At 37.2% G+C, this 16,462-nt stretch overlaps 1 protein-coding gene across 3 annotated transcripts in view; it reads left to right on the forward strand.

The window, feature by feature from the left end:
* Positions 1 to 15,041, forward strand: part of EXOC2 (exocyst complex component 2) — a 130,481-nt gene extending 115,440 nt beyond the window's left edge. For all 3 annotated transcript variants that reach the window (XM_040548006.1, XM_040548005.1, XM_040548007.1), the window contains 5 exons: positions 3,244 to 3,299; positions 6,461 to 6,583; positions 9,114 to 9,175; positions 11,001 to 11,060; positions 13,284 to 15,041. In XM_040548006.1, the coding sequence (XP_040403940.1) occupies positions 3,244 to 3,299; positions 6,461 to 6,583; positions 9,114 to 9,175; positions 11,001 to 11,060; positions 13,284 to 13,377 (395 nt within the window). In that variant the 3' untranslated portion in view covers positions 13,378 to 15,041. The remainder of the gene's footprint in view (positions 1 to 3,243; positions 3,300 to 6,460; positions 6,584 to 9,113; positions 9,176 to 11,000; positions 11,061 to 13,283) is intronic.
* The last annotated feature ends 1,421 nt before the right edge of the window (positions 15,042 to 16,462 follow it).

The following is a 16,462-nucleotide window of genomic DNA, read 5'->3' on the forward strand; positions in this document are numbered from 1 at the left end:
TTTCTCCCTGACTGCCTCCACTTACTGGCATTTTTGGAGTGCAGTTGCATCCTCTCTCCACCTTTGGTTAGTTTAGCTTACCAAGTCAAGGTCTTTCAGACTCTTAGATGCTGTAATTAAGGCAACTACAGTTTTATATGCATGGACTGCCTCTAAGCTGCATAGCTTTGCTACTAATATTAGCTCAGTTTGTGCTGAATTCTTTGGTGTTAAATTGCAAAGCCTAAGAAACTGAGGAAATATTTGAGCTTGTGCTGAGTCCTCTGATTCTGCAGTCATAGCAGAACCACAGGAACATCTCAGTAGTGCTAGCTACTGGAATTGCAGCAAAGAAATAGCCTCCTGTAAGCTCTCAGTTCATCCATTTGCCCTTGCATGTGGGCAAGGGTGCAAGGTAAAATATGGCTGCTTACGCCCTTTCACCAAGGTTTTAGTTAATAATTTTGTTTTGCAGCTGTGATGGGCTAGCAACGTACAGTACTGCACTGTTCTCATCTCGTTTTTAATGTAGGTTCCATCTCAGTTCCATTTAGTCAACGCATTCTGAATTCTTCAGTTAAAAAATGGTCATTTATGTCATCTGTCTTAGGCAGTGGTACTTAAAACCTGGTGCTGATTTTGCTGACGTGAGTATTTCATGTTTGTACAAAGTGACATTACCTGGTTGTAGACCCTAACTGAGTGGCTGTCTTCTTAAGAATTTTGTTGTGGAAGGTTTCTTCAGACAGAGGTGATAGGCAACCTTTTTTTTTTTTTTTAACTAGCACAGCAGTAGACAGAGTTAGCAGCTCCTGTGCTGAGCCAAACTGTTTAAGAGCACCCAAAGAGGCACGCTACCTCAGGAGCTTTGGTGGGTTGGGTGGAAGATGAGGATTCTTCCATCAGACCACATCACCCTCTCATACAGCCCACCCAGATCAGTCTGTATGCATCCCAGCATTTCACTTGCCTCCCAAATAACACTTATTCCCAGCTCAGCCAGCTGGCCTCCTCTCTTTAGGACAGACACCTGCCCTCTCTGTTTCACACAGCAGCCCCCCTCTCTGTACTTCCATTATGGCTCCCCAGCTCTACAAGAGTGAATGCGAGAGTTGCTGCCTTGGAGAAGAATCAGGCTGGATGAGGAAATGCAGCTTTGGTTCACAAGTATAACTTTGACTGATTAATGAACGTGCTCAGACAGTGCTCAAGCATCCATAGAGAAAGGGACCATATAAGTCTTAACGTTGCGTGGCATTTGTGCAAACGTAAAAACACAGTTTCCACATGAAAGATCCTCCTGTCACAAGATGAGGCCAGTAGACAGCCAAGAGCTGAATACCGCATAGGTTTGCAGACCGAAATCAACACTTTGCACCCTGAGGTTAACTGTAAACCAGCTCCCAAATCTGCCCTGTACCTCTTGATGTGATTTGCATACCACCGTTTGGTGCCTTGTCAAGGTCTATTTGACTGTGGGAGGTGATACAAATTTTGTCCTCCGTGATATGAAGCCCACGGGGGAATTAAACTGGGGCAGAGTGAAGCAGGAGGAGAGCAGCAGAAGAGGAAAAAGGAAGGGGGTGTTGCATTTCCACACATACCTGTGATCTTTTGGTGTGGTTCAAGTTCTGGTGTGTAGCATCCTTACTTTGTTTTGCAGATTACAGAGGAGAGAGAAAAAAAAAGTTTCATAAAATTTCTGCTATTGCTCTATTCCTCCCTCCCTTCCTTCCTTGTTGCAAAAAATCACTAAGATAACAAGAAATTATATGCTTGCAAACTAGTATACTATGTTGTTTGATTTGTTGTTGGTCTAGTTTAAATGGAAAGAATGACAAATTTTTCAAGGAAAAGAATAAAGATAGCAACAAAAGGCATTAGAGATGTTTTGGAATATATCTGAAATGCTTGTTTTATTCTTTACCTTTTTCATTAATTTGCATTTCTTCCAAAGTGAAAATATAGAACATTATTTCTAAAAAAAATCATTATTATTTTGTATGTTCAGAAACCAAACTGTTTTTAATAAGAGCTGTAAAGTCATCTTCAATGCATGCCTCTTTGCCATGAACTTCTGAAACGGAGACAGTCTATGCACGGGTTTGGGTGCAGAGCTTAGCTACGTCCTGGCTACGTGTTGGAAAGGACTCCTTGTTCAGCATCTCTCCCTCCACTTTCCCCCCAACTGCTCTTGTTTCCCCCAGGAGACCTGCGGGTGCTTCAGGAAGCACCCTTAAATCTGAATGCTAGGCCGCACCGTGTCACAGGGCGTAGACGTAGGCAAAAATGTGTTTGTATCTCATGCAAGGGGATCCTGTCTTCCTTTTGTCCTACTCTCATAAAGTTTTTGTCTGTAAGGATTGTCTAGGAAAGAGCAAGTATCTCCTTTTTAGATCTTGGGGTAGGTTGTGGGAACAGCATTCACTTTATAAAGTAAATTTAACCACAGCTGAGATGGCAGTTGCGAGACATTGCTGTATTCTCCACTATTCACTACCGTATCTTAGATCTTCCACATCTGGAGTCCAGTTCTCTGAAGTTATTCCAGATCCACAGCAGTGCAGGGGACTAAGAGCCTGTCCTAACTGTAAAACATACCCTGCTGAATGTCCTGTTTTAGAGCATAGTATAAATTGACGATTATTTTACTTGCTTGGTAAATAAAATGCTTGCTTAACTTCTTCACCTTCCCCAAGAGGAAATTTTTACTAAGACATGACATCTCCATATAAATTGTCATGAGTAATACCTTCTGAAGCACTTTCAGAGAAACAAGAATCCTTGCTATTTCCATCTATAATAATAATAATATACAGTTAGAGAAGCTGATAATGTAGCGAGGCCTTCTTGAAGGCTGTGGTATATAAGCGTTCCCTTGCGTTCTCTGTTTCCTTAGAAATTACCAAGTTGTAGTGCATGTTCTATGCCATGGTAAGTGCATTCCAGCAAGACATCCTGAAGTTTTTTTATGCTAACTTTTTATTAAATTGCAAAGCTGGTAAAATTGGGTTGCCAAAGAAGAATACTGAAACAGGAACCTGCTGGCTTTTTTAACCTTTCGCTGTAAGGAAATGTGCCTTTCTCCATTTGATTTGAAAAAGGAAATAGACTGGTGGTGTGGCTATGGAACTTTCTCTTTCTGCCTCTGATTGCAAAAGTGCTAGTGAAAGAAATGAAAAGAAAAAGTACAGTATTGAACTGTAGGATAGTATGGCCTTGTTGAGATAATAGAATGAAAGTAATTATCCTTTTTTGTTTCAGGTGTCAGAAACTATTTGAAAGAAGCATTAGTGAATATCATTGCTGTGCATGCAGAGGTGAGAAAACTTCAGATTGTTTGATGCTTACATTCAGATGAATAATTTCAGCGTACTTTGGTAAATTCTGGCTTTCATACCCCTGAAAATTGTACCTGTGTTGAAGTGTGTTCATTATAGATGTTGGTGCTTTGGGTTAGGTTTAGGCAACCAACTATGAAACTGCTAATTTTTTTAAAGGCAGAAAGAGATGAACAGTTCCTGTTTATCTTCAGTAACACTTTGTTACATGTTTTGGAGTCTTTTTTCTTTCCACTGTCTGATGAAAAAGAAAGCCAAAGTCTAAAGCTGAATTCTTCCCTTTCCTTACAATGTAGGGGGAGGGAGGGGAGAGCAAGATGATGATGATGCTCACTTTCTCTGATTAACTTTATTTTCCACAGCATATAGAAACAAGCTTGTGCTCAACTTTCAAACAAATATTTAATATATGCCCTTTGTAGTGAAAAGGCAATATATATATCATATTCTCCTATATAGGATAAAAAATGAAAAGCTAAACACAGAAATTTTTGTAGTCTCTGTATGGCACAAATAGCGTTTGAAATACTTGGGTAGGCAATGGCTTATGATAGAGAGTCTATATTAAAATTTAAGTATTATTAAAATTACCAGCTTGCAGAGCTACAGTTATTTGGCCTCTTGTGGTAATATGCAGGAATTTTCTATAGTACTTTAAATTACAACTAGCTCAACAAGTTCCTTCCTTCTGAGTACTGAGAGTGTTATCCGATTACTATTGCTCCTGGTGTAAATGTTGGTAATAGTATTACTCTTATCTTTGTATTATCAGAAATATCTTTCAAAATATCACTAGTATGGCTGCTCTACGTATTAACGTCTATTTAAAACCTGATAAGATTCATCTGAGGTTCCTTTTTATTTTACTCCTCCATAAATTACAAAGCTTCATATAAATTAAAATGTAATATCTTCAAAAAATAAATTGTATCATTTGCAACATTATTGTTTGGATTTCAATATATGCTTACAGCAGTTTTCACAACAGTATTGATTATTCTACCAAATTCTTCAGAATGAGGGAGTAAACAAAACTACATACCAACATGACATTCATTTGTTGTTGCAGTTCTTCAGTGTAGTTGAAATTAATAAAAATGAAAATGAGAGTTTGGGCATTAAAAGATTCGAAGGCATTTTTGACTTCTTTAGCTAATCGTGATAAAAGGCATACTCATTAAAATTCTCCTGCAGAAAGCTGCAATAGCTTCTGACTTCATTGAGACTGATACTAATTTTGGCCCAAATAGTGCGTTGCGTCATGAATTTTTACATGTGAAATATTGCAGAAATATGAAAATGTGTCAAGACGAAACTCCCATTTGCACTGTTTTCTGCTGAAATTCTCTAAGATGGGTCAGATTTAAGTTTAGTTAGCAAAGCTGCAAGTTTCTGTAGTTTGAAACAGCAAAAATTAACAATCAGCTGAACAATGAGCATGGAAAGAAAACTACCTTTGAATTCAAATTTAACTGAAATCAAAATAAGGGCATCATATTGCAAATTTGTGATGATTCACCATTGCTGAGAACTTTTTTTTTTTTTCTTGGATTCTGTATAGTAACATCAAGAGTGCTGGTTATGGGCACAAATACTCTTTTCTCAGTAGAAGATTTTTTGTGTGTTCCTGGTATGTTTGTGTTGAATTGCTCAGCAATATTTGCTGCTGAATAAGATGACCCATGCACAAATTACTTTTTTTTCTTACTGTAAAGCTAAGTATGTCAGTTACATAGCTTTTGTGGGTCAAAACAGTCAAAGTACATGCAAAGGCTGCATGTTTGAATTGTCAATGATAAAAACTGATAGCTGGCATGTACCTATGTGGTCAGTGTACTTAGTCTTTGGTGCAAATTTGCTTCTTCGAATGGTTAGCTTTATGGGATCCCTGATTATAATTCATTGCTTAAACCACTGGAATCTGGGTAAGAATCCTACATTCATTTTTGTTCCCTTTAATTTATTTTTACATACATGTATGAATATCTTCTGTTAATTACTACTTTTCCTTGTCAGACTTTATTCTAGCAAAATTTCAACTACTTAATTCTGTAAGTCATTTTAAAGAAGAAATTGGGAAACATTTTTTAAAAACTCTATCCAGTTCATTTTCCTTCTTGCACCACTCTAGTCACATTATCTTCAGTTCCTTGTGTCATCTTTTTCCCCAGCCTCATGCAGTTTTAGTGCAGCTTTATCATCACCTTTAAGTCATGACACAGTTTTGATCTGTCTAACCTATAGTCTCACTTCCTCCTATATCCAGCCTCTCGGTCTGCATTTTCCCCAATTCTATGTAGAACACCATACTTTATTTTTTTTAATTCACCAACAATTTCTCACTTCCTTAAAGTGAGCTTTAGGGAAGATTGGTTACTTCATGCTTTCCTTTAGGCATAGATCTAATGTTTAATTCTGTGGTGGTGTTATGTTGCAGTTGCTATTCTGAACCTCAAATGGAGGATGTGACCACTTTGAACAGTTGTACAAATAAACAGTTTAAAAACTAGTCTTGATGCATGGAAAAAATAGTAAGATGTAATGTTTTTGCCCAGGAGCTAACAAATTCCAGTAAAGGAAAAATCTAAATGAAAATCCATTATGCCACCATAGTCTCAAAACCTTTTGAAGGCTCATTTCCACAGAGAGCATAAAGACACTTGCCGTTTGACAGTGATGAGGCAAGTGTGCAGCAGAGTCTTTGCCACATATGAAGGGTTCTAAAATAAATTGCAAAATGCTTGGGTAAAATGTGGCTGAATGCATAATTAGGTTAGTCAGTGACATAATCCTGAATTAAAAAGGTGCTATCCACAAAACAGAAGTTTATGTATAGCCACCTGACCACCTGCATGCATCAGGCGAGAGCAGATACTTTCCTCTTAGGCATTGCAAGAAAGTTGTCAGCATCACATGTCGAATAGCTAGCACTGCGATTAGCAGAGGTGATTGGGCGAAGCACAGGGCAAGTGTCAAAGGATTCTTCAGGTTCCAGATGCTGTGAATTTCTTTGTCCATCGTTAAAAATACAATGGCCCTTTCAATCAAAGTGTTTAATGCTTTTTACCAAAATGTTACTTTATAAAATACTTATGTTAATATAGGTATTGTGCTCATGATTCTTATTTTATAAAAATCAGGTGTTTACCATTTCCAAAGACCTAGTTCCTCGGGTAATGTCAAGGATTGTAGAAGCAGTCTCTGAAGAATTGAGTCGACTGATGCAGTGTGTTTCATCCTTCAGCAGAAATGGAGGTTTACAGGTAGATGAATCATTTGTACTGTCAAACATCTGAGTTTATAAAACTTAGAATAACAGAGAGGTATAACCTGTGTATTTGTTGGATTTATTTTAGCAGTGAAAACAAGGAGGTAAAAAGGATTAGTATACAACCTCTTTCTCATATTTATGGATGAATACCCTTTGGGGTACTAGTTCTTGGGTTGGTCATATTTTAGCGTTGTCATTGTGTAAGTGCATAAAAGGTTACCCATATCCTATGAGATAAAAAGCATCATAGAATCATAAAACGGTTTGGGTAAGAAGGGTCCTTTAAAGGTGATCTAGTTCTAACCCCCCTGCGATGAGCAGGGACATCAGTCACTAAATAAGGTTGCCTAAACCATCATAATGGTATCTGTTTGAAATGTTGTTAAACTGTCTTTGTCCTGTCACCAAAAAAAAAAAAAATTTAAAGGAAAAAAAAAAGTTTTATTATATTCAGAGGTTTAAAATCTTGAAAATGTGAAATGGTAGGATCTTGCAAGTCTTTACAGAACCGGTCACTTGCCTGTTGTGCTATTTCTGTGTTAGCAGTCTGTCATAACACAGGTGCAACAGATACTTTTACAATGCCCTCTTCATTTGTGACTGCACCAGTAGTTGTCTTATCTGCTGAAAAAGTTTTAAAGGAGTTTATAGGAGAAAAACTACATATGTTAAAAAACAAATTCCATTGACATAATGATTGCTATGGCTGTAATAGGCAGGAAGAGCCAATCCTCGTTTTTCATTCTGTGATAGCATCCTTGCATTATCATGGGAAAATAAATATCCAGATGCAAGCTTTATTTTCCAATTGCTATTAGTAATTGCATGTGACAGATGATTAATGTAGCAAGATTGCAACCAAATAAGATTGGCTGCCAGCTTAAAACCAAATCAATGAACAGCAACAAAGCTACCAGTAAATCATTTTTGTTTGACTAGATGACCTGCTCTATGAACTTGTCGCCTAAACCCATAACTGGAAGGATTTTCTCTCCCTTCTGCAAATTTCTCACTCATGGTCCTTTACTGTTCCTCTGAACATGGAAAATCCTATGTCACTCAAGGCAGGAAACAGCGGTATGAGAGTGATCTGGGCCTGGGTCAGCCTGGTCAAAAGAGACCTGTTCCTTAAGAGAAGCCTAAATCTGTATACCCATGTCAGATGATCCATACTTTCACAGTGTTTGCCCTTACACCATGGTTATTTGGTCTGTGATGCCTGAGAATGTGACACTGTCCCATGGTACTGGAGTTGGATTTGGTGATCTTTGTGGATCCCTTCCAATTTGGGATATTCTACTGCCGCTCCCTAAAATGTAGGGAAGACTACAGAACCGTATATGTAGAACTTCAAGAACTCCCAGACTGTTCAGTTTGGAGCACCATACAGAAAAGGTGAAACATTCTGTGGTGAGCAAAGCATTCCTTATGGGTATGAAATTGGTGGGTAGCTATGTCATATTTTGTGTGAGACTTCTGGCACAAAAAAAAAACAAATGCATAAATCTCTGCTGGCTTCCTACTTAGGGGAGAGATAAGGAGAAGACATAAAAGCCAAATGCTTTCATTAGAATCAGAATTAGATGTGTATGTTATATTATAGAAAGTTTTGTTTTGGAAAAGTAATGTCATATTAATTTGTTCTAAATGTAGATCTCTTTCTGTAATGACTAGCTGGATTAAATTGTACCTTGATGAATAAGAACTGAATCTGAATTTGGATGAAGTTCAATTTATAATTTAAATGAAATAGCTAAAGTATTGACCACATTCAGAATGTTTGTTTCACATAAAAAATCTGAGTGAATATTTTTCAAAGACTAAAGGAACATTTGTGAACTTGGTTTAATCCTGGAGTTCATTCTCCACTATTAGGTATGGTAGAGAATGAACTAGGTGAAAATCAATACCTAGACATACAGTACCGTGCAGGAATGAAATCCCCAAGCTTGTGTGCCCACCAGGTGACAGACAAGAAGCAGAGCACAACCATTCTACTTCCTCATCTGATGGAAAAAAATAAATTCAACAGCAAAACCAAGAATAAGATGTGCATTGACAGACTTTTGTACTCTCGTGTTTCCTTCCTCCCTGGACAAGCCAGGCTGTGAGAAGTCAAGCTCACTATTTAAAAAAAAATAAATAAAAAAGAAGCATAACCTATCGAGGTAGCGTCCCTTTCTCTGTCTGTAACAGAACAGAAAAGATGGAGCAGAATTAAAGTTTTATTACTGTTACTGAGAGACAAAACAATGTTTTCAGACTGCTACATAGTGACCGCACAAACAGTTTGACTTGTATGAAACTATGAAAAATATGAAATTGTTCCTTTTAGCACTCTCCTAACTGATATAGCAGCATGGCAACCAAAAATACAGGAAACAAACTGTTAGAAGTCAAGGCTGCTTACCACTGCAGCATGCACTAGTATTTGCTTCTAAAAAAGATGAAGCTTTGGGATACTGGTATTCTGATCAAAGGACATTGTCTCAGTGTTTCAGTATTTGTATTTCTGTCTTTAGGCAAGACTTGAAATCTGTGCATTGAGGGATACAGTGGCCATATATCTAACACCTGAGAGCAAGTAAGTTGTGCTGTATTTTCTATTGTTTCAATGTAGTGGAGTCCTTGGTAAACATGCAAAAACACATGGTGTAAATTAAGGATTTTCAAGAGATTGATACAAATAGAGTATGTAATGTATCACATGTATATGGGGGAAATTGACACTACTATGGCTTTATCAGTTGATTTTTTTTTTTTTAATTTAAATTGATGACACAGACTAGGTATTCCCCACTCTTACCAAAGTGGGGGGTGGAGGGACGACGACTCTTACTTCAGCTGCTGAGGAAAATGTTGCAAAGGCAAAAGCAGTTTCCACGCAATTTCATCCATTTTTTTTTACAGAGGTCCCATAAAGCACACCACAGAGAGTCTGCCAGAGATTTCAAAGAGGCTACAGAACCAGACACCAGCAGGATCCCCTTAAAGGGACATGGAGAATTAGGGTTCTCCACAAGCTTGTACATTACCCTACTCCTTTTCCACACACCTCATAGAGGAGAGTGAATTCAACTTCACCCTGTCTATTAGAATGAAAAGCTTCCAGCAATGTATCATTTCTTAGGGAGGTGAAAGACCACGGATAAACAGTGGGGGACATACTCATGCATATGCTAATATAAAGGGAGAAAGAAAAACATTAGCAGCATCAGTGGTTGATGTAGTCAAGACACGTAAAAACACAAAAAAACCTGTGGTAGCTGTCAGCAGTTTTGAGTAAAGTTCATTGATTGAAATTTCTAGTTGAGTATATATGGGACTGGGTGTGTCCATTCATTATTTTCGATTACCTACACTTTTGTTAGGATTGGCATTACCCATTCCCACAGATTGTGATTTGGTCCTCTTAACTGACCAATATTTTGTAGGAGACATTGCAGGGCTTAAGGCACTGATGTGTCTTCACGTCACTGCTGATGGTATTCTGTGATGTCACTGCATTCAGTTTCAAGACTTGCTTCCTTGTACTGTGCATCTGATAGTGATGAAGACCTAAATGTGAACTGTTTGGCACCAGCTTATATTGGATAAAATGGAAGTGCTATTGTTTCTGAGCAGCATGGGAGCAAATCAGAGTGAACCATGAAAGCTGGAGCTTCATAGATGCCTTTTTATTCCTGGTCCCTTCACTAGCAGTAGATGCCACAAGCCACCATATTAATATTAATTCTGCTGAGAGAAGGTTGTACCCATCTGTGCAGGAGTTGCATCATTCCCTGCATGTCTGTTCCATGTTGCCTGGAGGGGTGTGCAACCCCCATCCTTGGAGATACTCAAAACTTGACTTGGCCCCAAGAAACCTTCAATAACCTCGGTTGTCCCTGGTTTGAGATGGGGGTTGGACCAGAAGACCTCCAGAGGTCCCTTTCAACCTCAATTATTCTATGATTCTGTGTTAGCACAATGCAAATCTCTGTAGGCCCCCTTCTCTAGGGGAGAGTGCAGTGCCTTATCAGCTGACCATAGAAAGCCAAAATCAACCTTATATCTGTGCTTCACACTCTGATGCTCACTTAGTTCTAGGCAGAAGGCAGGCTGGCAAACGACCTCTAATTCTTGGAGGGTCCAGAAAGTCAGATTCAGTCTTAAATCAGCGGCTGATTGAACATTTCTTGTTGGTGTTTGTTGTATATCACATCAGGAGTGTTGAGGGACCTACTTGGGCCCGTGGCCACTTTCTATATAATTTGTACGTGACTGTCAGGTGTCAAGTTGACATTTTGTTAATTTATTGAAACAAGAAGCATGGCTAAAATATAGTACATTTCTATGAAAACTATAGAGGGAAGCTGAAAGTTGAGACTTGTACCAGGGGAATATGAGTATTTTTGTTTTCCTTACAGCTCGAGCTTTAAGCAAGCTTTAGAAGCCTTGCCTCAGCTCTCGAGTGGAACTGACAAAAAGTGAGTATACTGTACCTTCTTGTTCTTCTTATGCTCCATGGAGCCATTGCTTTTTACACTTGTATCAGAGCTTTGCTAGAAGAGGGTTAACCTTTGCTATATTTGACCTTTCAAAATTACAAAGTAGAAGCCTCTTTGGACAGAGTTAAGAATAATATAAATCCTTATTCCTTGTGGCCTATTAAGTTATACAGAGGAACTGAGCTGATGACTTTGTGGCATATGTCTCTCCCATTCTAGCCTTATCAGTTCAACATAGCTTTGTATTTATTTTATAATTTCAGTCCATTTTAGCCTTCCATGCTAATCTTAGTTTCTGTGAGGTCCATTGTCTTGTCTTAGTGAATTTAGCAGCAGTAAAGAAAATGACCAAGGAACAAATCCAAGTTTTTGCCAGCCGATATTTGGGCAATTCTCAAAACTGGCTTGTTTCATTTTAAAAACAAATAAGAAGTTTCTGTTGTTCTTTCTTAACATCAGGAGGAGGCCTTTTGGGTTCTTTCTTCTCCGGCATAGCAAACTTTGACAACCAATATGCTGTGTTGCACTGAACCTAGTATTTGGTAGCCTATTTTATAAGCATAGCTTAATAAAGAGCTGGTATGGTAAAACACGGACAGATTTGTAATGAGTATATTAGTATAAATATAGCTGTTTTGAACTTGAGGTTGCTATTATGGTACTTTTAGGAAATGAACTTCATCAAATCAGCCTGCACTTAACATTCAGAATTTAGAATATTCCGTAGACAAAAGTAGACCCTGTTTGTGCAGCCCATACAAACTGCCTTCTCTCTGTTCAAACCTACTCTTCACCAGCCACAAGAAGTCTCAAGATACCCCCTTGCCTTACTTGGGTCTTTTGCTTTATTAAAGATAAGAATCAGTTTTGAGATAGCTCTTTCAACTCAGACTTTCCGAAACACCTGTAGGGTTGGGGTTTTTTTGACTTGGTCACAAGTGTGTGAGTTTTTGTAGGACAGATGAGAATCAAGAACTGCATCATTTTTACATCTATCTCAGAGTTCTGAGCCTTAGACAGCATAAAATTTGTTCTGTTTCTCAGGTTTCTATATGACAATTGTCATCATTCCACACTGGCCATTATAATCTACATATATATTTGTTTAAAATAACACACATTTATGCACTAATTTAGTTGTTTGTTTCAGTTTATTCAGTCATTACTGTGATACTAAATGATGAATGTGGCCATAGGCATCTTCCAGAGGGCTTGCTGAGGAAGCAGATACCAATTTTGTGGTTCAAGTTGTTGTTCATGGTATTTTTGTAATGTTCAAGTATAATTTCTTCTGTTACTGGCTGTTCAGTAATCACAGCTTGCCAAAAAGTTGCAGTGATGCATGTCTGCCCTATCTAGCTTGTTTTTGAAATAGAGCAGAAAGTTTGGAGAACATGTTCATCCCTAGAATACAAGGAACATAAAGCATACAGGAAAGGCTGTAAAACTTTGTAACACATCTCCACTGCTACAATAAATATCTCCTACAACAGAACCATTGACATCCTTGGTCCTAAACCTGTAGTCAGGTTTATAATAAATATCATCCATTGCACCAAGTATCCTCTTGGCAATGAACTATTGCTATGCTACAAATGAACTCATACTTACTGTGTTATCTATAAAGGACAAAAACATACGTTTGCCAGTGAATTAATATTTCTCCTGGAACAGCCATTTTATTTCTGATCCTTTAGCCATAATCTTTAAGAGAAGACTATGGAATAGCTCTCAAAGACAAGTTCGAGAACTCACATTCCGAATTCAGCTGCAAGCTAAAAGCCATAGCCTTGATAAGGGATACTGGTTTTATGGCACATAGTCTGAAAGTTTCCTTACTTTCAGACCTTTTCCTTTACTTATGACCCTCTCTACCAGTCCTTTTGCCATTGTGTTTAAAATTTGCTTCTCTAAGGACAATGATATTTATGTGGAAGGAAAGGTATATAAAGGCCTATTTTATAACCTCGATAAGATCTCTGTGGCTAAGTCTCCCTCTTATCACAGATCATCCCAACACAACCAACAACAAGTTGGTATATTTCTAAATATCTGTAAGATTCAGATATTTAAACTAGATCTAATTTAGGCCCTTTATTTACGCAGGCAATGTATTTAAAGTCACAGACAGAATAACCAAAACTTCTGGTAATTGTTCCCTTTTCAGAATCAGCCAAAACTGTAAATATTTTCCTTTCACAGGTTACTAGAAGAGCTGCTAAACAAGTTTAAAAGCAGCATGCACTTGCAGCTGACCTGTTTTCAAGCTTCTTCATCAGCGATGATGAAAACATAGACATCGACGCAATGCAGGCAACTCAATAGATGAATGCCGATAGACGTCACCCATTTTCCTGTACTTCATCAGTTCCCTTGAGGACTGAGGAAATCAAAAGGAACTTCATTGAAAAAGAAGTTATGAGATCCAACTCTTTGAGTAATGGTATGAGGTATCCTGCTGAGTGAGAGTTCTGGTTGTAAATATCTTGACAAAATGTTTTTCTGTCTACTGTATTTCATTCTGTGGAGGGGACTAAGCCAGTTTTGTTTACATACACTCTTCTTGGCTATATGTTTGTGAAAAAATATTTATTTATGTGCTGCAATCTCAGTTTCATTTGTTAAAAATACGTTGAAATATATTTTTAGCAACTGTTGCCTTAAATTTAAGTATTACACATGCTGTTCACTATATCAGTTTCTTTCTAGATGTAGAGCAATGCTGATATAACTGGAAGACTCAGCTTCTGTAAACTATTGAGAATTATGCAATAAACATTACTACCTACAAATCCCTAAATAAGTATTCATATGCAATTTGCTGAAGCACACTACTTTCTTTGCATTTAAAATTATTACTTTTTTTTTCCTATGATCTACAATTTTAGTGTTCATTAAATCTGATTTTTGGGAGGCTTTTATTTTCTTATTTCTTTGCTAATTGAACAGATCTTCCTGTCCATTTAGTTTCTCCCTTCATTTGAGTATTGGTGTTAAACCCTTCACAATTGAAATAAGCTTTCCTTTCATTGGCAATTAACAATTAATTAAAAGTGCTCTGAGTTTGAGATTAGTAGATGCTTTAAAAGTATGTTTAAGCTAAATATCCTTTGGTATTAAGGAACAGAACAGTAACTACTTCTGACTATGTGCCAGGCTAAGGAGGAGCACAATTTGCCATTAGTTTTGTTGCTTCCTTCTCACTCTTCTCATCTTTCATCATTCTTACATCATTCTTACCGTCTTACTATCACTGTCTTCCTCTTCTCTCTTGTCAGTCAGTCCTCTTTTCACCACCATTAAATTTGTTTGGAAGTGAATAGGGGTTCAGGAGGCAAGAACAGTTTTGCTGCCATTACTTTATCGTTACACAAAAGTCAAGAGCTGTCTTCCCAATGAACAGTCAAGACCATATTTGACTGTGACTTTCATTTGCAGACTTAATAAAAACTGTGGGAAGCTGTAAGAGAGCAACAAATATAAAGTGGTCTTGTTTTTGAGGGTGAGGGATGGGTTTGATTTTATACCTGAAAACTACACATTAAGTAAATCATGCAGTAATGATGTATTCTTTCTGTACTTGCAGCCATTTGGGGTGTGCCTTTTTGGAAATTGTGCATTAAATTTTCAAACATTTTTTGTCAGCTTTTTGCTTTTGCTAGTCCAGTTACATGCTTTAAAAATATAGCATACAGTTCCAGTAATCACGAAATACTACAAAAAATAACTCAATGCACATGTATTGTGGGTACATAGTAATAGTGTGTTGAATAGAAGTTTAAAACTGCAAGTGTATGTCATTATTGGCTTAAGAGAGAAAGTTGTTAAACAAAACAACATTGCTCAGATGTTTAATGTTGTCAATTCCAAGCTTGTCGTAGTCTCAGCTTCTGATACTAACTGAAATAATCATCCAGTTAGTTTGGTTTGTAAAGGAGTTAGCTTCAGAATAATAAAATATTAAGAAAAAAATGTTCATATTTTTTTTCTTGAATTCCTTGCTTTCCAAGAGATATGATTTTCTAATGAATTTTGCCAGCATCTACACTTTCTACATTTGTATCAGACATGTTTATAAGTATTGAAAACATAATTTGTTGTCCGTACTGACATAATACAGGTTCAGGCATTTATTTACTGTAACACCGTTCTCTTGTCTTCTGTTGCAACAGTTTGTTGCTTGCCTTTAAAACCTGAAATAAGTCATGTGCTTGTGTTTAGTTGCTTTTCTTAAATAATGCTTCAGAACAGGTCATTGATAATCAAACAAGAACAATGTATAAGGGATCAAATACTTGAATTCAGCCTGATATGAGATAAATGCCGACAGTCAAGTCAGAGCACTGGGTGCCATTAATCCAGCTGGAGGAACTAAATAAGCCAGTGAGGATCGTGCAGCAACAAAATGTGTTGAAGTCCATTTGTGTGGAAGGAGATTTGGGACTGCCAAGACTTCATAGCTGAGGTACAGCATGCTACAGTTCCTCTAAAGGGATTACAAAAAAAAACAAGAAGTGGTCAGTGTGGCTTTGCAAAAAAAAAAAAAAAAAAAATCAAAGATACAATAAGGTTTAAAAAAAAATAGTATTGGAAGTGGAAAAAGATAGGGAGACCACACTAAAATACACAATGAGGGCTCGCAGATTAAAGGGAGGCAGCAAGGAAATTAAAGTAACAGAAGTGAAAGGCTCTGACATTTAAAGCAAAGGTAAGTGCTGAAAACAGTGCAAGAGAGAGTGAATTATTACATGAACTTTGAACTTCTAGAAAATCTAATATCAATTCAAATTCATACTGGAAAAAAAAAAGACTGAAATGGAAACCTGGAAATCTTTTTCTCGTTTAAAAGAAAAACTTAGGAAGTAATAAGGTTGTAAAACATGTCTTGCTAAAAATAGGTAAAGACTTATGGGAAAATTCAACCGCAATATATTGTGTTGGGATATTCAGCCTCTGGAGATGTTGAGGCATTATCCTCTTACTGTATTTTTGAACATTTATTTTGAGTAGTCATGAGGAGTTCAGGATGTAAGCAAAGAAGTAATAAAAAGCAAATGCAGTGTCAATATAATGAAATGGGGAGGGGAGGAGGTGGCAGCAGAAAAAAAAAATATTTAAATCCATCAGTAAAATGAAAGAAAAAATAGAGGAAAAATCATTACATTCCATACATGCATGGTAACTTACTGAAACAGATAAAATAAGTAACACAAAATATGAAGAAATACTGCCACTTTTCACTCACAAAACATTTCTTTTTTTAAACTGATATTGTTTAGAAAATGTTTGTGGAATGTACTGATGGTGCATTGTCGTCCAAGTTAAACACTTTCTCTAAATTGCTTTTAAAAAGTTTTAAGAACTTAAAAAGAACTGCAGTC

This window comes from Cygnus olor, chromosome 2, assembly GCF_009769625.2.
Source record: "Cygnus olor isolate bCygOlo1 chromosome 2, bCygOlo1.pri.v2, whole genome shotgun sequence".
NCBI classification, from domain to species: Eukaryota; Metazoa; Chordata; class Aves; order Anseriformes; family Anatidae; genus Cygnus; species Cygnus olor.